The following is a 19,907-nucleotide window of genomic DNA, read 5'->3' as shown; positions in this document are numbered from 1 at the left end:
ATTATTTGCCATTATTCACGGTACGCGTTTTGTCCTAGAGATATTTAAAAATATTTTTAAAGTATTTTTTTTAAACTGACTACAGATGTTCAACAGTTCGTGAAAGTATTTGACATGTCTTAATCGATGGTGTCAAATCCTCTTACGGCACTTCCTGTTTTGGTCTAACTCATTTTTATTATTTTGTTGCCCTCTGCTGGCTACTCAACAATCTACGTGTAGGTGATAAAATGCCAAAGAGTACACGTGTCACTTACCTTGGCGGGGGCGCATGAAAAAAATGTGAATTCGAGCATTCCAGGTGTGCACTGAGACCGATTATTTTCTATTATTTATTGTATATTATTTATTTCCGTTTTCAAGGAATTCTGAAAAAAAATCTCGAACGTTAATGTAAATGATCAATCGACTTTTAGGTGTACGTTTTCAACACATTGCACGACAACATTAGAGAACATGGACAAAAATAAAGTTAATATAAAGTTATTAAACGTACTAATACGTACTTTTTGCCAAGTTAAACCATAATTTATTTTGTGTCATCAGACATGTATTGAATTCGAATTATTATTTATTATCAACATTATTTTTATCTGTGTTTTTGTACGTCAGACTAGCCCATACGAACTACAACTGTGTATCTACACGATTGGTTTATTAATCAGTGATAAACGCTGATTGGCTCCCATCCAACCAAAGTGCAGTGATTGGTCAACACTGTGAGAACAGAAAGAGTCCGGCGTGCGATGATTGGTCGAATTTTGAGAACCGGAAGAGCCAAGCTTAGTAGCCACTAGCAGCTTCAGTCAAACGTTCAGTGTTGGTTCTTTGCACAGTCGTTATTAAACGTACACGTTTAGTATTATGACGACGTTCGTTGCAAACCATTATTGTGACTGAGCTTTTTTGCATGATGCCGATTTGCTATGATTTTATTTGACTCATAACGCTAACTAGTTAGCCAGACGTCATTTCAGCCATAGTGAAGCGCTTTCGCATAGCATTGTTAGCACCTCTGACAGCTGCGTTGGGGCGAAATTGTTTGTCATCCTTTACAACTAGAACCCGAGCGCCGGTGGCTCGGCGAAAGGCGCGGGACTTAGTTTGTTTAAATTGCGTCGCTTGTGATAGAGTGACGCAATCGTTGCTGAATGTTGAGACAGAAAAGACTGCGATAGCAGCTCCAGCTAGCGGCTAGCCATGGGGAGAGCCCTGTTGACTTGCACCTTTCTCTTCGTCGTCTTCATCTGCGGAATCACAGCTGGTAAGTATGCAAAAACTGCTTGCTTGTTTTGTTTTGACTTGCTGATGTGTTTGTACTGGGTCCTGCTATTGCGTAAGCTATATTTAGGGACGTAGCACCACTGTGGACTATCTTTAAAGTGACATTTAAGGTGACTTGTTGCCGTTTTCCAGACGAAGAGCCACACGGGAATGACAGACCGGAGTTAAAGGTGGGTCTAAACGGCCTCCACGATTTACCATTGTCAACATTTGACCACTTTTTAAAGTCCCTGTAAAGTGTAAAGATGTCTTGCGCTCCCAAATTCCCTCAGTGATGTGTGTGCACTAAGTGCCAGTGTCCACTCAGGCCAACAACAAGGCACTCTAAAGCAGCCATGCCAGCTCGAATGTCACTCTGTCAAGTCTCTCCAAAATTAGAAAAATTAAGCCCTCCCCCTTGTTCCCTGCACGAACTCAATGTTGGACAATGTGGCACTCCAAACCAACCATGCCAGAAGACTTTCCGAATGCTCGATGTCCACAAATTTAAAAAAAACAAAGTTTTCTGTCTTTTTATGTTTTGTTTACATCCGTTTTTAAATTCAGATGCTAATCACTTTACAGGATCTTTAAGTTAGTGGGACGTGCTCAAATTCTGCCCCATTAAATGCATGGATCCATTTTCGCTATTACCATCAACCATGCATGTCCAATTATTGGGCACATTATAATGATTCCCTTTCCTTGCTGACTGTAGCCCTACCACGATCCCGAATCAGAAGAGGACGACGTCCGTTTAAACTCTAAAACTCTGCCGCCCGTTTCTGCAACCTCCGCCGCCACCCCTCACGCTCGTAATGTGCCAGAAGCAGAGAGGCATCCAGGAGACTTTCTGCCAGGAGAAGAGAAGGAGGACCTCCCAGAACTACATGTTCAAGTGCAGAAACGGAAAGAAGGCAAGTGTTGGAAATTCTCCAGATTGCTACTAGCTACTTTTTTTTTTTTTTTAATCACATGCAAGAATGAGCACGGTTCACTAGCTGACTGGTGACAAGAGCAACCTTGACACTCCCTTGAGAAATGACAAGCGCTGCGCACCTGTGCCACGTACTTTATAACCTCGCCAAGCGAGATAGTTTTGGTCTCTTGGATTCCGCTTGCGCTTTTCAAAATACAGCATGAGCTGTGAGATTTCCGATTTGAACAAAGTTGCCATGATGAAACTCCCACATTAAAGATCTGGTGAAAAAAAAAAAAACGGAAGACCCCTGCAAGGTGGGTCGTACTTTGCACAGATGCAGGAAAAGTCGGCAATCACGTTATGTAGAAATGTGCCACATTTTAAGTGGAACTTTCTGTGAAAATGTTTTTTTTTTTTTTTTTTTTTAAACCTCCCTCCAGTTCCCGTCGTGAACGGCGGCACGGCGGGCGGAGAGCCCTGCGTCTTCCCCTTCGTCTTCCAAGGCGACGAGTACTTTGACTGCACCACCAACGGCCGAGGGGACGGACGACTGTGGTGCGCCACCACCTACAACTATGACAACGACAAGAAGTGGGGCTTCTGTGAAAGTACGTCGCAACTCGGACTCTGTGCCGGTGCCCGCGTGCGTCTGTGTGCATTTAAAAAAACATTTTATTTATTTTTTGGTATGTTGTGTGTCAGTGGTTTTGTGAGTGGAAATGCGCGCTCACGCAAAGGCAGGTGCATATGTTTTGTGGGGGTTTTTTTTTTGTTTTTTTGGGCATGATCTGGCGCGTTAATAATAAACCCCTGTCGTTCCCCATAGCCGACCAGCAGGCGCAGCAGAGACTGCAGGCGCAGGAGGCGGAGGATGAGTACCAAACTTTCCTGCGCATGCTCAACGGCACCAGCAGGAAGAGCCAGAGGAAAGCGTGAGTGCCCGGTCTGCTCTCAAGTCGTTGCAGTTTGCCCAATATGACCTTTTTGCATGTCTCTGAAGTGTGTCTTTTCTTTGTACAACTTCACTTGTCTCCCTTGCACACCCCCCCCCCCCCCCCAACCTCTCCAGTCTGTACGAGAAGCTGCTGAAGGTGGCCGAGGGAGGCCACCAGCGGGCCACGGAGAAGGTGGCGTACGCCATGTTGTTCGGCGACTACATGAGTCAGAATGTCAGCCGGGCTCGGGAAATGTTTGAGCAGCTCGCCGCCGAGGGTTCCCCCAAAGCGCAGACGGTACTCGTTAAACTTTGTTCAGTCATCTTTATTGTATGTCCGGGAATATGCAAAGGAGATGCATCATTGGAGGGCCGAAGCCAGATGACGAGCCGATTTGGTCACTGAAGTCAGTGCTCCAAAAGGAAGCTAATGTCGCTGAAGTGTTTTAATTTGTCCCAGTTGAGCAGGAAGTAAAATAATTCAGCTGAATGGCATTTTGATTCATTTCAATGAGTTGCTCTGATGAAATGAATGCAACCCGTCAAAGTACCCCTTTTAGCTGTGATTCTTTTTGTTGTTTGGTTTTGTATTTTTGGGGTGTGCCTCAATTCCTCTGCCTTGTTTTTTTTTTTTTTTTTTAACTCCCCCTCAGGCTCTTGGATTTCTGTACGCCGCAGGACTTGGAGTCAACTCTAGTCAAGCGAAGGTGTGTTTTGCAGTATTTTTAAATATTGCTGTTGTAGTTGTGCGCTCATGCTGTGATATCCATCCATCCATTTTCCGAACCGCTTGATCCTCACTAGGGTCGCGGGGGGTGCTGGAGCCTATCCCAGCCGTCTTCGGGCAGTAGGCGGGGACACCCTGAATCAGTTGCGCTGTGATATTAAAAAAATAATAATAATCTCTTTTTGACACTTTTATTTACCGGTATTTAATTTTGGGGGGTCAATTGTAAGTAATTTGAATTGTCATTTAATTATAACATAAAACATGAATTGTAGTGTACAAAAAAATTGTAAAAATATATATTTTTCTTATAAATGTAGTGATTGGTACAGATTTATTTTTACAATTGAATTTTTTGTTTTTGTTTATAATGACATTTTCTTTGTGTGCATTTTGAAATGTTTTCCTATTTAGTGCATTATTTTCTTAAACTGTTTTTTTTTTTCATTTTATTTCTTTTTTATTATTATTATTACTACAATGCTCATAGCGGTATCAATTGTGTAAAGGCCCTTTTCTTGTCATTGCAGGCATTGGTGTACTACACCTTTGGTGCCCTGGGCGGAAACTTGATCGCTCACATGATTCTGGTGTGTTTTCTTAACCGTGAATGAAGCAGCAGCTGCATTCACATATAAAAAAAATACAATAAAATTAAGGAATAAATCGATAAATGACGTTTCCAATGATGCAATTGGTTAGGGCTACAGATACTGGGGCGGTGTGGGCGTTCCCCAAAGCTGCGAGTCTGCGTTGACGCACTACAAGCTGGTGGCCAATCAGGGTGAAAACGCGCCGCCCGTCGCCGCTCGCCCGTCGCCTTCAAACGGACGCTGACAGCTTTTTCCTCTCCCTTCGGCTCAGTGGCCAGCGACGTGTCGCTGACGGGGGGCACGGCCGTGCAGAAGATCCGGCTGCTGGACGAGCTGGAGAACCCCGGCTCCACCAGCGGCATGCTGGAGGAGGACCTCATCCAGTACTACCAGTTCCTTGCTGAGAAAGGGGACGTGCAAGCGCAGGTAAAAAGTTGAAATTAACTCATTCAGTACCAGCCAATTCTGGACCAAGTCTGAAAAGACGTTTAAAAACATCTTTGGGAGTGAATGAGTTAAAAAAAAAAAAAAAGGATTTATATACCCTAATTTGAAAGCCCATCTTAAAACGATAACTGCCTAAACCTGATTTGGACCTTTGTTCGAAAGCATACTCAAAACCCTAAAACCCGAATCCTGGTTTGAAAGACAGACTGAAAACTCGGTTCAGAGGCTCCAATCCTGGTTTGAAGCTCAGATTTCAAACCCAAATGCTGGTTTGAAACCCTCACTCTGTCTTTTAAACTCTTCAACCTTAACTTGAGACCTTAACCTTGTTGCCCTGGTCAGGTGGGACTGGGTCAGCTTCACCTGCACGGAGGACGAGGCGTGGAACAGAATCATCAGGTATCACGTCCCCCTGATGTCGTAGTTTTCAAATCTTTCATTTATTTTTTTTCCCCCTGCTGATAATGATCTGACGCTTCCTGTCCAACAGAGGGCGTATGACTACTTCAACCAGGCCGCCAATGCAGGAAATACCCATGCCATGGCTTTTCTGGGCAAGGTGAGCGTTATACTGCCACCCACTGGACTGCAATTGAACTGCTTCAATCTGAATTTTTCTGCAGTCTGAGTTTGGAATGACTTGACGGCTTTTTTCCGTCTTGTGGTTTTCGTCCCTCAGATGTACAGTGAGGGCAGCGACTACCTGCCTCAGAACAACGAGACGGCCCTGCAGTACTTTAAGAAGGCTTCCGACCTGGTCAGACTTACTTTGAAAGCCATCATCCTGGTTTCAAGTCCATATTCGAAATGCTAATCCTGGCTTGACGTTCAAATTTGAAACCATGCAGGGAAACCCGGTGGGTCAGAGTGGCCTGGGGATGGCGTACCTTTATGGAAGAGGCATCTCGGTGGTAAATGACGTGATTACAGTCCCTGACAAAGACGGCGCAAACCGCTTTCATGAGCTGTTTGTCCTTTTCAGAACTATGAGCTGGCACTGAAGTACTTCCAGAAGGCAGCCGAACAGGGCTGGGTGGACGGCCAGCTGCAGCTGGGCACCATGTACTATAGTGAGTCACGGACCTTCATTTGTTGGGGGGGGGAGCAGATATGTTGAGCAATTCCGTATTTGTGCGCTGCAGATGGCATGGGCGTGAAGCGTGACTACAAGCAGGCGCTCAAGTTTTTCAACCTGGCCTCGCAGGCGGGCCACATCCTGGCCTTCTACAACCTGGCCCAGATGCACGCCACCGGCACCGGAGTCATGCGCTCGTGTCACACAGCGGTGGAGGTTAGACACACACACACACACTCAGCCGACGCTTTTGCTTCCATTATTTCAAAACTTGCTTTACAGTCTGATGCTTTTAGTCAACAGAAACTTCTCCGTTAAAAAGAGAGCTAAATGTTTTGACACTATAAGCCTTAATGATTGACCTTCAATCTGTACATTTTCATGAATTTAATTTTAATTGGAATATGATGTACTTTAATTGAAAAAATTGCTTTCTTTAATTTGATTTATCATTCAAACGTACATCAAGGTTGAGGGGGAAAAAAATCCTTTATCCAGATTCACCCCAAATTTAATTAATTTGACAATCAGTTTTTTTTGTACTACTTGATGCTACTTCAATCTGTAAATTGCCAACTTTTTTTTTTTTCTAATTGTGGTCTTTCTCTCCTTGCTAACTAACAAAGTAGTTGTGAAAACAGATCTTTATTGTGCGTGCCTGTTTTTTTTTGTTTGTTTGCTTGTTTTTTTTTTTTGTAGCTGTTCAAGAACATGTGCGAGCGCGGCCGCTGGTCCGAGCGTCTGCTGACGGCATACGGCAGCTTCAAGGAGGGCAACAGCGACGCGGCGCTCGTGCAGTACCTGCTGCTTTCCGAGCAGGGCTACGAGGTGGCCCAGAGCAACGTGGCCTTCATTCTGGACCAGAGTAGGATGACGTTGTCGTTTTTATTTTTTTTATTTATTTTCCCCAGAGTGGTATTTGAAAATTAAAAACCAGATAAAGTTACTCCACTGACATATGTACATGGGTGAAATGGAAATCGGATGATGTTATTGCAGCACTTCGAAACTTGATTTTTTTTTTCGCTTCCGCCACCAGAGGGCGCCAAAATCTTCAACGAAAATGAGACGTATCCTCGGGCTTTGCTTCACTGGACCAGAGCCGCTGCTCAAGGTGTGCTCACAAATCCCATCCCACATATCCCATCAGGCATTGTCATCACGCCGGACCTCTTCTTCCCGTCAGGTTACACAGTGGCCCGGATCAAACTGGGCGACTACCACTTCTACGGCTTCGGCACCGACGTGGACTACGAGACGGCCATCATCCACTACAGGCTGGCTTCAGAGCAGCAGAACAGCGCCCAGGCCATGTTCAACCTGGGTTACATGCACGAGAAGGGACTGGGGATCAAACAGGTACGTGTGGACCTTGTACTGCAATTTCGACCCTCTTGCCAAAACGCTCTGGGGTGACATCACTGGCCCTCTCACAGGACATCCACCTGGCCAAGCGCTTTTACGACATGGCGGCAGAAGCCAGTCCCGATGCCCAGGTGCCCGTTTTCCTGGCTCTGTGCAAGCTAGGTTTGGTCTACACCCTCCATTACATGCAGGACCTCAATGTGAGTAGTCATCGCTTACCATTTTACACAGCTCGTAGGCCCACACGGTATTCTTTTGAGTTTGTCTGTGAAGTGGTTTCCATCAAGCAGAAGAGTTCGGTTCAGTATAAAGGGACGTTGGAGTGCAGCGGTCTCCAAATAGGAGATTTTGAGGGTGCCAAAGGCACACAATGAAACTATCAGACATAAATTAATACCAAAAAAATGTTGGGTTTACAGCAATAGCTCCAAGATTTAAAACAAAATATTCATGATTTTTCTTTTTCATCTATTGGGAAAATATTGAAAAAATAAATAGAAAAATATAAGGAATGAAATCCTTGATGTAAAAAGAAAAATAAATGATAAAAAATGTGAAAGAAAATACTAAATGTAGGGTCCAGCAGTAGTCACAAGAAAGTAGTTCAAATGTAGAAAAAAAACTGGATGACAAGCTACTAGCTGAAAAATCCTCATATATTAGGGAAAAAAATGCTACTCGATGGGGGGGAAAAAAATTAAATAAAAATTATTAGGGAAAAAAATACTATGGATAAAAACACCAAATGCAAGCTCTCTGACAGCAGCCTTAGGGGAATAAATGAAAAATAAAAATATGGAACTCATTCAGTGCAGGCCATTTTTAGACTGAAACGAGTTTAAACAAAATGAAGATTAAAAATAGGCAAATAAGAAAAATAAAAGTACATGGAAAAATATGGTGAAAATACTACGGTATGAAATAATTACAGGGTCTGTAATAGGAGTCAGAGGTGGGAAAATATATGAAAAAGGTATTTAGTAATTATTAGAAAAAAAATAGACACACCCAAATATTAGGATGAAAAATAGAAAGGGGGAAAAAAATGATCAAACAGCTGACTCAACACTCTCATTCACTGAAACCCACGTCATTCAAGCCAAACACACTCAAAGTCACAGAATGTGAGGAGGGTGATTCTTAAGTGGACAAAAGTAATACCTGTACCTCACAGGATCAACGTAGCATCACTTGTGATTCGATGACTCCCAAATTACAGCGTGAACTGATCTTGCCTTTGTTGTCAGCTGTGGGAGCTGCTCTCTCAGGTGGACCTGGACCAGCTCCTGGGCCCCGAGTGGGACCTCTACCTCATGACGGTCATCGCGCTGCTGCTCGGCACCATCATTGCCTACCGCCAGCGCCAACGCCAGCACCACATCATGATGCCCCCTCACCCCGCCGCGCCACCAACTCCACCACCGCCAGCCGCCGACGCCGCCGAAATCCAGCAGGAGCAACCGCAAGCCCAAGCCGAGGAAGAGGAGCTGCAGTGAAAACTGCAGGAAATGAACGAACACTCTGCTGAGTAGCTCGCGCTTGCCGGCTCGACGTGCCCGCATTCGGGTTCGCTCCCAAAGACTCAAAATGGCCGGCGTTGGGTGCAGTTTCTTCACTGGAAGACAAAGATGTCGGACTCCCGGGACTCGGGAACCAAATACGCTGGATTACAAATGATCAAAGCAAATATCATCTATTTTCAAAGTCCTGTGGAAGAAAGTGGGTTTTTTTTTTTCGTGTTTCATTTGATTACACCTTTTTTTTCTTAACAGATATTAGTTATGGAAAGAGTGTAGTACTAAACAAAACCTTAATTTATGCAACGCTTGGACTGGGATTTTCCAGACTTTCTTTTTTTCTCCCTCATTATTTAATTTTAATCCCCATCCCCCCTATTTTTTTTTCTTTGAACAATCACCTTCATTACAACTACAACCCTGAGGAAACTTGGTATTCAAGCAAAACTGAAACCACACTTTTTTTTTCTTTCCAGATGCATGACACATTAAACGAATCAAATGAAACACTGACCATTTTTATTAAGTTTCCAAATAAATTAATAAAACATTGGGAAATATCAAAGAATAACTGCATGGATTATTATTTTTAAAAAGGTTGTCTGTGTGTGGAGGCGGGTGGGGAGGCAGTGCTCCTTATTGGTCCAAATCAGCTGCCAATTATCTCTCGTGGGCGGAGCCATGCCACGAAAGTGCTGAACTGACTCGCCGCAGGGGTGCCCCACTGACAGACACCGCTCCTACTATGGGGTGGCTTTGCGTTGCCGTGGCAACGTGTGTGCTGGTGTCACGCTGTGTCAAAGGTAAAGTGCTGGAAACCCCGTCTGGTGATGTTTGTATTTTTACTCAACAGCACGCAGCGTTTTATTTTTCAGTTGGCAAAGAATCTTTTATTTCTAAGGTGACCTCTGGTGGTGGAAATATGAAGAGGGAATACGGCACTACAGCAAAGAGGCACTCAATAAGGTAGTGTTTACTTTTAAAAATATATATTTCCATGGTGAAATTGCTTTGTTTTCCGCACCTCAATCACCGTTCGAAGCTAGCTTTTAACCTTTTGTTCTCGGTTACCTTAATTAATCCGTTTTAGAAAGTTTAACGAAAATAGTTACTGAAGACTCTCGATGGCGTATACGGCGATGAGGGTCATTTTCTTGAGAGTTATTTGTTCAACCTCATCTTGTTCCTGGCCTACTTTATCAAAAAGTCGGCAATGTGAACTTTCTGGCATATTGTGTCGAAGTGGCTCAACAAGCCGGCAAGACATATTCCACATCTCAACGCAATAACAAGTCTCCCAATCAACTCTGCAACGTCGATGTAACATCCTGTTAGACGTCAAGCCTTCAAAATTAAAGCACAACAGGATGTTGACAATTTCACCACATTTGCTTTCCCCCTACGGTAGTTTTCACTTTTTATTTTGAAGGTCTGACTTTTGACCGGATGTGTTCCTGTCTATTTCGGATGTTTTGCCTTTAGGGGGCGCTCGATGTCATACAGATTTCCTAAAGGCAACAAATCACATGGATTCATACCTCATATTGAAGACCTGAATGGGGGCTTGAGGATCTTCGAATGTTGTTCCTCTGTCACCCGTTAACTTAATAACAACCATTTCTCTTCAGGAGTTTCCAAACAAAACTCGTCCTGTTGGCTTCAAGCATCCAGCCTTCCAGTGTCCTGAAATGAGCCCCTCTCCTTCAGCCCCTTCCTCAGGTGGCTCACTGACCATCTCATAAATACATAACATGCACACCATGCGTGATTTTCCTCATCTTCATTTTTCCTTCTAGTGGAGTTGGTGAAGGCAGGTGATATCAAAGTGGTCGCCGCCCTGGGTGATTCTCTCACAGTAGGTGCTGCTTTTGAACATTTCCTGGTTTTGTTTTCTAGCCTTGTTGGGCGTTTCAATGGGTATTTTGTGTGTGTGTGTGTGTGTCCTTTTCTTACAGACGGCCATCGGTGCCAACGCTACCACCGTCCTGGGCATTCCCATCGAGTTCCGTCACGTTTCTTGGAGGTGAGGCAATAAATACCGTGTGGACGGCCATCGAATTGGAACGGCGCGAAGTTTTCTTTCATGATTTTTTTTTTTTAACTCCAGGAAATTATGGCATCAAGAAGCATTTTCTTAAAATTAGACTATTTGAAGTGTCCAGTGATTGATGAAATGTTTATGTGGTTTTCTAGCATCGGAGGTTATGGCTCATATGAGGACGTCATTACTTTGCCCAGTAAGTTTTTTTTTTTTTTTTTTTTTTTAAATCACTGTGGACATCTTTCATTTTTTTCGATGCTGCCTTCCTTTAATCACATGATTGCGTGTGCGTGTGTGTGTGTGTCAGACATCATCAAACTTTTCAATCCCAACCTGCTGGGTGCCGCCCGAGGGAAAACGCTTCACGGCATGGAGGCTGACCTGGGGCAAACGGGGCTCAACCTGGCCGTGACGGGACAGAATACCTTGTATGAAATGTTCCTGCCTCACATAAATGCCATTTATGTTTCCATGGCAACTCACTTCTGTATTCACTGCTACCCCACCTTTCACCACGCGCCCTTTTTCTTTGCCAGCAATCTCCCTGGTCAGACAAGACATTTGATTGACACGCTCAGAAGTTTTGAGGTGAGGTAAAAAAAAAAAAAAGGATGCTCATCACGTTGAGTTCTCCCTGTCCTTCATATTTTTCATTGTTGCAAGCCTTAAGTGACCAAAAAAACCCTTATTTTTTTGTTATATTCTGTACATTAAATTTTTTTGGGGGGGGGGGGGTGAAACGGTTGTTGGAATTTTATTCTGTCAAATATCAGAATCGACATCGGCCTCAAAAAGAAAAAAAAATCAGATCTGTTGATCGCCAATAAAAAAAAACAATGGACTTGAAAGTCAAAGTGTTGACTATGGTGGTCAAATGTATTGGGATAGCACAAAAAGCGAACTACTGGAGGACGGAGGACAAAATTGTGCAGGCAAATTTAAGTCTGCCCTTTTTTCCTTCCGTCTGACATGATTGTCTTTCTTCCTCCAGGGTTTAAACTTTGAGCAAGACTGGAAGCTGCTGACCATCCTCATGGGCATGAACGACATCTGCGACTATTGCAAAGACAAGGTGCGTCTTTCTTCTTTTTCAGTCTTCTCCATAATCAAGAGTCTGTTTGTTTGGATCTGTCTGTCATCTATCCAAGTTCATGTATCTGGAAGTGAGTTTTCTTGATTTTTTTTTTCCTTCAAGGCGCTCTTCTCTCCCGAGAACTTCATTCACTACATGACCGTCTCCTTGGAAATGCTCATGAATGAGGTCAATGACAAATCTTGAAAATAAAACGAGAATTATGTCACTCGCATTCATTTTTACCCAATGGCTTTTTTTTTTTCTCCTTCAGGTTCCTCGCATGATCGTCAATGTGGTGCAGATCCTTCCCATGCAGACGCTCAGGGAGGTACAGAAGCCCACGCCGGGCTGCCTTCTCCAGCGGTGAGTGGCATCACCAAACAACCTTGCTTGAAAACTTGAAGGTCAAAACTTAAGTTTTAACGGTCTAAATATGAATTTAATCGACTTCAGATCCTTCTGCTCGTGTCTGATTGAACCGGTGGCCCGTTCTGCTGAGCTACGTGAGCTGGTGGAACTTAATCTGGAGTTTCAGGTGCAACAATGACATCCTTTTACTGTTCCGCACTCTTAAGTTTGTTGTACTTGTCTAAGATCTTTTTTTTTTTTTTGCTGCACCGAATTGGCTTTTTTAAGACAAAATGAGCCCAATAAGGTTAATTCAAACCAAAATGTCAGACTTCAGTGACATTTCTGGCATGACTTGTTGAGAGGGTTTTTATTTTTTTTTTGGTGCTTCTAATCAAGATAGACGTGTCTTCCAAGTTTCATGTTTTTAAGTCAAACTGGCTTTGGGGGCCCCAAAAAAAGTGTTCTACTGTCCTGGAAATGGCCAAAAAGCCCCTCTTATTATGATGGACATGCCTCCCAAATTTCATGTTACAAAGTGTCCCTGATAACAATTTCCATTTTGACTTCCTTCCACAGAGAAGATTGGAAGCGTTGCTGCTCGCCGATCGCTTCTTCCGAGATGACTTTGCGGTGGTCTTGCAGCCGTTTTTAAAACAGGCCGACCCTCCTCGCCTTCCCGTAATCCCCAACAACAACAACAATCCTGTGACATCATGCACGACATCCCGTTTCTTCTCGCTGACTCGCTTGTGTCGTTTCTCCGAGCAGAGCGGCAAGATCGACATGAGCTTCTTCACCCACGACTGCTTCCACTTCACCATCAAAGGTCATGAGGAGCTGGCCAAGGGCCTCTGGAACAACATGGTCAACCAAATGATGGCTATTAATTTGATTTTAAATTTCTATTTTTAAAAAAAAAAAGCATCACTCCATGCTTCTATGTGCGCAGTTTCAGCCAGAGGGAGGAAAGACAGTTGTGAGCAGTTTTTCAGACCCCATCACTCTCGTCTGTCCACCCATGGTGAGGTGATGATGTAATATATTAAACCATGACCATTTTGTGTCGTATTCTTCAATGGGAGAGATGTGATGAGTATGATGTGTCCAATACTTTTCCAAGTCAATTTGGCTATGTGCTATGACATTGAGATGAAATCACTGCCCTTTTAAATCAAATCATACCAGAACATGTTTGTCTGTTGTGGTGCTAGCATGCTAGCTCCGATGGAACGTTTTTTGTTTTTTTTTGTAAAAAAGAAAATTGAAAAAATTCTGTTTGTGGTGTCACAGGAGCATCCGTACATCTTTACTCGACCACCCTCCGCCACATCCGGTCAATATTCCGGACCCCACACCCGGCCGGTGGAGCTCCTCTACTTCCTGCCGTCTATCCTCGTGGCGTTCAGGCGTCCTGGTTTTTGGTAGAACTCTTCCCAGGCAGGTGAAGACAGCGTCACCGAAAGTAAGCCTTTTCAAACAGTTACGGAAAGACAACAATGAGCCTCATTGTATCACATCAAACGACGAGGACCTTTTTCGAAATGCTGTTACTATTTTTTCAATGGTACCTTTTTAATATGTTTTATGTTTTTGTCTTGTAAAGAGTCTTTGAAAACAAATATAATGTATTTATAAAGCTCTATTTTTGTGATTGATGTTTGTTTTAACCTTTTCAGCACCATGTAACCTGATAACATGACAAGGTGTCCACTGCAGTAACCGCTGTCCCCAAAAGGGCTAAATTAGCACCTTTTGTAGCAACAATACATTAGTGTTTAAAAAACAAAAACAAAACAAAACAAAAAAACACTGCACCATATTAAAAGGCGTGACGGGTGTTATTTCTGTATTTAACACATGCGCAAAACGCATTGTATTATTGGACGCAGGCATGGTAAACACTAGCTTAAAAATACGGTAGCATGCATGCACACGAGCGTATATTTTTAAAAAGGCAGCGGGAGCAAAACTGAGTTCGGTTGCAATTTAGTGACGTATTTAATAATATACTCACGTTATTTATTTATTTTTTCCAATCAATCTTCACCTTCTGTATCTGAAATGAACAGCTGGGCAACGACACAATCAAACACACCAGGTTGCCTCCCGTCATTGTCAGAGTCAGTCCTGTTGCCGTGCGGCTCCTCAGAAAGCTCGAACAACAGTGTAAGCAGACACGTTAGCCCAAGCGTCCAGAATCCATTCACAAATTGTGACGTAACTCACCTGGCACTGCCTCCCAGTTTTACTCAAACTGTGTTTGCCATCACTCCCACGCCGCTCGCAACTTCACTCTGCCCGTCACCCTGACAACCAAGCACAACAGTAAAAGCTGATTTCACACGCCTTGTTTGTCCTCTTCTTCTCGACACCGTGGTTCAGTGGGATGCCAATATACATATATATATATATATATATATAAACACTGTACTGCATTGAATCCTATTGAGAAATAATAATGGTCAAGTAGAGACAGAACCAAAGAACACAACCAAACAACTATCCTTTAATATGAAAAACAGCACTCCACAATATTATACTTTAGAAAGATATACCGTTGTGACATAATTTAATAGAATGTAAAACAATCAAACTTTTTGTGTCACGCTTGTGTTCAAATATTGCATAGTTGTTGAAAGGTTTATACTTATACCGCAACATCAATGCTAGTTTTGTTAGCCTGCCTATGTAATTTTTGCATTGTGTGTTAGCATTAAGCGAGCGGACTTTCTTCAGCCAAGGTTTGCCTTTGTAAATATACAAAGTTTAAATACCTTGTTATTATTATAATTGTCCTTTAGACTATATTTATAGCCCTCTGTAGAAGAGCTTCTACATCAAGGTAGTTTGTTTAGCAGAATATACAGAAACTGAATGCAGTCTGTTTTGTAAACTGGTCTTGAGTTTCTTTTTTTTGTGGAGCAAAAGATATTTATTGTAAATGTGAGATTTATCATCGCATGTTTGATTCTCACTCTATACGTGGTGCACCTGCAACCGTATTGTTGAGCTCATTGTGCCTGCTGGCTTACATAGAGGTCTCATTATGAGCTTCAAAGAAAACGTTATTCATGTTTAAACAAAAGGGCCCCGTTGCCTCATGCAGGGTAAACATGGGTGAGGTGGCCTTTTATTGTCCGCGGGGAAGAAAAAAATAAAACGAATTCTAGCTCAACAAGCGACGCTCGGGTGCTCTGTTGATGTCTGAGGCTGAGCAAACAGCTTCCTTTTCATGTCACTAACCAATCAGGCCTGATGCTTACTGGACACTTGGACGCACCAATGGAGACAAAATGGCCTCTGCGTCAACAAATGTATTTTGTGATTCATTCATGCTTCTTTGTCTTGTAACCCACTGAATAATCATCTCTCTCTGTCTCCTTTGTCATTTTATGAAAGTATTCATCAGTGTTGACAGGAGACATGTTACATAAAAATAATGATGATGAACAACAACAAAAATCGGAATGTTTTTTATCCAAAAAAAAAAAAAGTTTTTCAATTCAATAGGAAACAAAACCAAGTTATGTGAGTGGTGGCTTCAAACAATTTTCTTTGAAACACTTTCAATTACATTTCCACATTTCTTATTTAGTTAGGAAGTGGTTGTAAACGCAGATTAGTTTGTTCGTTGAGCCCTTTTCAATTAGTGTTTTTCTTCCTTCTGATTGGCTGAAATCATCCACATTACTTGACAGCGATACATTTCTTCACAGATATGAAAATATAACGAATACTTGTTTTTTGTTTAGGCCTGAGCTAACATTATTTTTATGTGGAAATGTTTGATGGTATAATAAATCCATATTTCAAAAATCTCCGTCCTCATCTCAAAGCTTTGTACTCGGTAACTGTCTATGCCCTGACCAAGATGGTAGAACGTGCAGGTGCACGGCAACTGGCGTAACGTCACTTCCGGCTCAGCGTCGTCATTATAAAGGGAGAGCGGTGACGGATATCTGTTGAAGAGTCGGTCGGGAGGCAAAGAATCCGGACGCCGGCTCCATCCCCGCTGAAGGACGGTCGAATATTAACATAAACGCCACCGAAATGTGTCCGTAACATATCAAATACGGTATTTTTGATCCAATTTGATAAAATAAGCGTCTACTCCCGGAGACATTTTTTTTCTTTCTTCAAACATGATCGCATTGCTGACTCTGACTATCCTCTTCAAAAGCGGTGAGAGAAGATGTTTTAAATTGCACGTTATCATATTTGAAATACATCACTTACATCTTACTCATTTGAACCATTTTTTGTGACAGTTTTGTCGCTGCCGGTGACTCAGAGTATGCTGGAGCATGACGACGTCAAGGTAGGAAATGCAAAATTTTAATTATATTCACGTACCTGAAGTGGACACTAGGTGGCCACTTCATTAGGTACAACTTTTCAGTTTCCTTGTATTGATTATTGAACAGTGTTTGTCGTTGTGGCTACACTGTAGTTGGAAGGCGCAAGTGTACCTAATGTTCGGGCCTCCTGTGGGTGTAAAACTAACACACGGCAACACAAACACACGCACAATCACACACACAAATCCATTAAGTGAATTGTCCGCTGGGTGGTGATCTCTGTATTAAAGGGAGAACAATTAATCAGATTGGACCTTGATTTTTCTACACACACACACACACACACACACATACACTTTCACGCTATGTGTATTTATTTTCATGCATCGATTAAAAATTTTTGTGTCGCCTTTAGGTGATGAAATGCGTGGTGGAGGCACTCGTGGATGTGCTCTCCAGGCCACACCATCTCCCTGTCAGCCAGGAATGTCTGCACACACTCAGGACTGGTATTTTACTTTATTTTATTGTCTGTTTATTAATTCTGATAAAACTTTGTAAGATGTATCATCATGGTTTTCTTTAGTGTGTTATTGAATCATCTTTTGATTGGCTTCTTCTTTGTCCGTAGGCACTCCAAATATTTGTGCCCCAATTTACATGAGCAATTTACAATTAAATTAGCATATGTTGGCAAAAATAAATGACTTCATTATTATAAAATATGTACAATTATTCATCTAATAATTTATTTAAAATATATACTGTATTTTGACAAAACTGAATGATAATCGCAACGTTAAGGGGTAAAATATTTGCCATTGTGCCTGAAAAGGTTGACCTATTAAACCAAATGCGCACAATGGTTCGCTACTATTGAGGAAAATCTATATGTATTTCATACTACTCTGTATGAAGTATAAAATGTAGATTGGGGTATCTACTTGAGGTGAGGTACTGTATATGTCCTCACTGCCCCGATCATGCGTCGTCACTCTCGAGTTGATTTGAGTAATGATGGCTGTGCTCTGGTGCGAGGACTGCTTGGCGTACTTCCATGTGGATAATGGATTATTTGGTGCATGGCATGCTGGGTAAAAAAAAAAAAAATCTCCAACAGGAAGGAAAGATGAAGTTGCATGATGTGCTTTTATCTGTGCATGTGTGTGCGTGTGCCCCTCCAAGACGACCACCTCCTGACACTCCTTCGACACGCCGATTTCCTGAAGGAGCTGCAGGACGTCACCACCCAGGGTACGTTTTTGTTTGTTTGTTTTTTTTATAAATAATTGCAAATTGGCTTCAGTTGGTACAAAAAATGAGTTTGACATCCCTGGCTAAGGTGGTGATAAGAGAGCCCGGCCGCCTGGAGGAGGCGCCATTGCACCGCATCATGAGATGCCAGCTCCTCAAAATGCAGACGGTGTCCCAGGTGAGCTCCCGAAAATTAATGTTGGGATTTATTTGCCTGTACCTTTTATTTTTTTTTAACCTAACCTTGACGTTGCAACAATTCTAATACTAAAACATCATAAAGGAATAATAGATGCTATCAATATAATAGTCATTGTCGTACCTAATGCAATTTCCTATTGCTGAAATGCACTCCACGGGCACGTAGAGCTGCAAGTCATCTCTGCCAAAGCACTTTCGGAGAACCGGCGTGACTGCAAAAATCAATCTCTTATCATAGTCAATTGAATTTCCCTTAAGATGGGTCCATGCTGAACGCACTCGGAGGCTCTGGTGAGCGCTCCATCGTATCCCAGGAACCAAGGAGGTCGAAAGAGGAGGACAACGGAGGAGAAGACGAGAAGAGAGAGGACGATGACGAGCGTGAAGAAGAGGACAATAAAGGTACTGGTAACATATTTTACAGGCAAAAAAATGATGTCCGATTAAGCCAAGTGCTTCGAAAGTCATTGATGGACACGCCCTCCATTGACACAAATTAAAAAGAATGTACATTAAGCTAAGTAGTACATTTTGCGGAAAAGGTCAAAAGGTTGCACATGAGACTACCACGATCATAAACATATTAAAGGCTGTGAACATTTCACGTTTCAGTATGGACATCAGAAGAAAAAAGACGAACTGTCTCTGAAGAGGAAGAGGAGGAAGAGGAGGGAATGAAGAAGAGGAGCAAAGGTTTTCTGCTCGGGAAGAAATCCGGAAGTGCGGAGGAAGAGGGGGAGGAAGAAGCCCTCCATCATTCTAAGGAGGTCTCGGAGGAAGAGGAGGTCAAGAGGAAGAGGAACCGCAGTCCGGAGGAGAAGGAGCTGCAGATGATCGCTCGCAGGACGCCGGAGGAGGAGGATGGCAGTGCCGCGAGGAAGTCGGAGGTAAGATAAAGACGTTGCGACCAGGTCAAGTGGGGGGAAAAAAATAGAAGACATTTTGTGAGGTTGTTAAACATTAAGGCACTATGCGAAATGTTGTATGTGTTTTGTCTCCTGATTTTCTGTGTTATTGTGATTTCATCAGGACCCCGAAGTAGAAAACCTCGCCGCCATTGAGTCTGAGCTGGAGAACGTGTCCCAGAAACTCCACCAGCTGCGAGGCTGAGCTTGACGTGACGTCCTCCTTCCACAAGCTGCTTCATCTTCTTCCTCCAAAAAAAAGAAAAACGAAGAGGCTGCGAGGGCTTCTCCTACAACCTTCCTGGTGACCTTCACGTCGTTGACATGTTTCGGAAATTCTCTTCTATTGTGTTCCATTATTCTTCATTATTCACCTTTTGTTTCATCTATCCTATTTTGTCGCTGATTTGAACACAAAGGCAAAAAGTGGACATTTTCTACCCATTTTGAAGGCATTGAATTGTAAAACAAAACTTTGATTTTTTCTTCTTAATTCAGTTATCTCTGGCTGTGCAATCATATTTGCATAGCAGGAAGGACTGCAATAAACGCAACATGTCAACACTGCCAAGCAGATTGTTATATTTTTAAGTTGAACATTTTTACAAGAAATATATCACAAGTAAGGCCATTGAATACACACTCTGGGAGAAAGTCAAGGGACTGAAAAGGCATAGGTTTGTTTCTGAAAATAAGCGCTCTGTAGTCAATGTCAAAATGTGTTTTGTTTTGGGGTTTTTTTTTCAATTTGGGAGTTATGCAATGCACTAAAGCGAATATATTAATTTTATTCAAAGAACACCAATGAATTTCAAAATCAGAAACTGTGAGAACTGAAATTTGGACTCTAAACTTTGTATTGACTATAAACGTTAAAAAAACGATGAAATATATTTTAATACCAACAATAATTGCATTATAAGAGGAAGTAAAATACAG

General features: G+C 42.5%; 3 protein-coding genes across 3 annotated transcripts; all 3 read left to right on the top strand.

Annotated features, from left to right (window-relative positions):
• The first annotated feature begins 776 nt into the window (after positions 1-776).
• Positions 777-9,414, top strand: LOC147187890 (protein sel-1 homolog 1-like). The gene is made up of 21 exons (XM_086100970.1): positions 777-1,264; positions 1,417-1,454; positions 1,982-2,180; positions 2,626-2,793; positions 3,012-3,117; positions 3,255-3,417; positions 3,773-3,826; positions 4,377-4,436; positions 4,549-4,630; positions 4,711-4,865; positions 5,229-5,285; positions 5,377-5,445; positions 5,566-5,643; positions 5,735-5,797; positions 5,869-5,956; positions 6,029-6,177; positions 6,661-6,826; positions 7,001-7,075; positions 7,148-7,320; positions 7,398-7,526; positions 8,574-9,414. Exons 1-21 carry the CDS (start codon positions 1,201-1,203, stop codon positions 8,820-8,822), a joined length of 2,385 nt encoding a protein of 794 aa, XP_085957096.1. The 5' UTR covers positions 777-1,200; the 3' UTR covers positions 8,823-9,414.
• Positions 9,415-9,548: 134 nt separating this feature from the next.
• Positions 9,549-13,985, top strand: LOC147187889 (phospholipase B1, membrane-associated-like). Its single transcript, XM_086100469.1, has 16 exons — positions 9,549-9,646; positions 9,745-9,809; positions 10,472-10,562; positions 10,640-10,698; positions 10,799-10,866; positions 11,037-11,080; positions 11,192-11,312; positions 11,421-11,472; positions 11,876-11,956; positions 12,080-12,145; positions 12,231-12,322; positions 12,413-12,494; positions 12,887-12,988; positions 13,079-13,174; positions 13,260-13,331; positions 13,601-13,985. The coding sequence occupies exons 1-16, from the start codon at positions 9,589-9,591 to the stop codon at positions 13,733-13,735; spliced, it is 1,284 nt and encodes a 427-aa protein (XP_085956595.1). The 5' UTR covers positions 9,549-9,588; the 3' UTR covers positions 13,736-13,985.
• Positions 13,986-16,266: 2,281 nt separating this feature from the next.
• On the top strand, positions 16,267-19,539 carry LOC147187888 (uncharacterized). Its single transcript, XM_086100413.1, has 8 exons — positions 16,267-16,492; positions 16,579-16,628; positions 17,024-17,117; positions 17,794-17,862; positions 17,951-18,040; positions 18,322-18,465; positions 18,676-18,950; positions 19,093-19,539. The coding sequence occupies exons 1-8, from the start codon at positions 16,453-16,455 to the stop codon at positions 19,171-19,173; spliced, it is 843 nt and encodes a 280-aa protein (XP_085956539.1). The 5' UTR covers positions 16,267-16,452; the 3' UTR covers positions 19,174-19,539.
• The last annotated feature ends 368 nt before the right edge of the window (positions 19,540-19,907 follow it).

This window comes from Hippocampus guttulatus, chromosome 20 (assembly GCF_054856545.1).
Source record: "Hippocampus guttulatus isolate MCC_2025c chromosome 20, RoL_Hgut_1.0, whole genome shotgun sequence".
NCBI lineage: Eukaryota > Metazoa > Chordata > Actinopteri > Syngnathiformes > Syngnathidae > Hippocampus > Hippocampus guttulatus.
This window is presented reverse-complemented; position numbering and strand designations above follow the sequence as displayed.

Excerpts from the sequence above, each read along its gene's own strand:
- LOC147187890 (XM_086100970.1), top strand. The coding sequence starts at position 1,201 with ATGGGGAGAGCCCTGTTGACTTGCACCTTTCTCTTCGTCGTCTTCATC. Across the intron at positions 3,118-3,254 it reads AGGAAGAGCCAGAGGAAAGC|TCTGTACGAGAAGCTGCTGA; the intron begins GTGAGTGCCCGG and ends CAACCTCTCCAG. Across the intron at positions 5,644-5,734 it reads TTAAGAAGGCTTCCGACCTG|GGAAACCCGGTGGGTCAGAG; the intron begins GTCAGACTTACT and ends GAAACCATGCAG.
- LOC147187888 (XM_086100413.1), top strand. The coding sequence starts at position 16,453 with ATGATCGCATTGCTGACTCTGACTATCCTCTTCAAAAGCG. Across the intron at positions 17,118-17,793 it reads TCTGCACACACTCAGGACTG|ACGACCACCTCCTGACACTC; the intron begins GTATTTTACTTT and ends TGCCCCTCCAAG. Across the intron at positions 18,466-18,675 it reads TGAAGAAGAGGACAATAAAG|TATGGACATCAGAAGAAAAA; the intron begins GTACTGGTAACA and ends TTCACGTTTCAG.
- LOC147187889 (XM_086100469.1), top strand. The coding sequence starts at position 9,589 with ATGGGGTGGCTTTGCGTTGCCGTGGCAACGTGTGTGCTGGTGTCACGC. Across the intron at positions 11,313-11,420 it reads GTGACGGGACAGAATACCTT|CAATCTCCCTGGTCAGACAA; the intron begins GTATGAAATGTT and ends TTTCTTTGCCAG. Across the intron at positions 12,146-12,230 it reads TGGAAATGCTCATGAATGAG|GTTCCTCGCATGATCGTCAA; the intron begins GTCAATGACAAA and ends TTTCTCCTTCAG.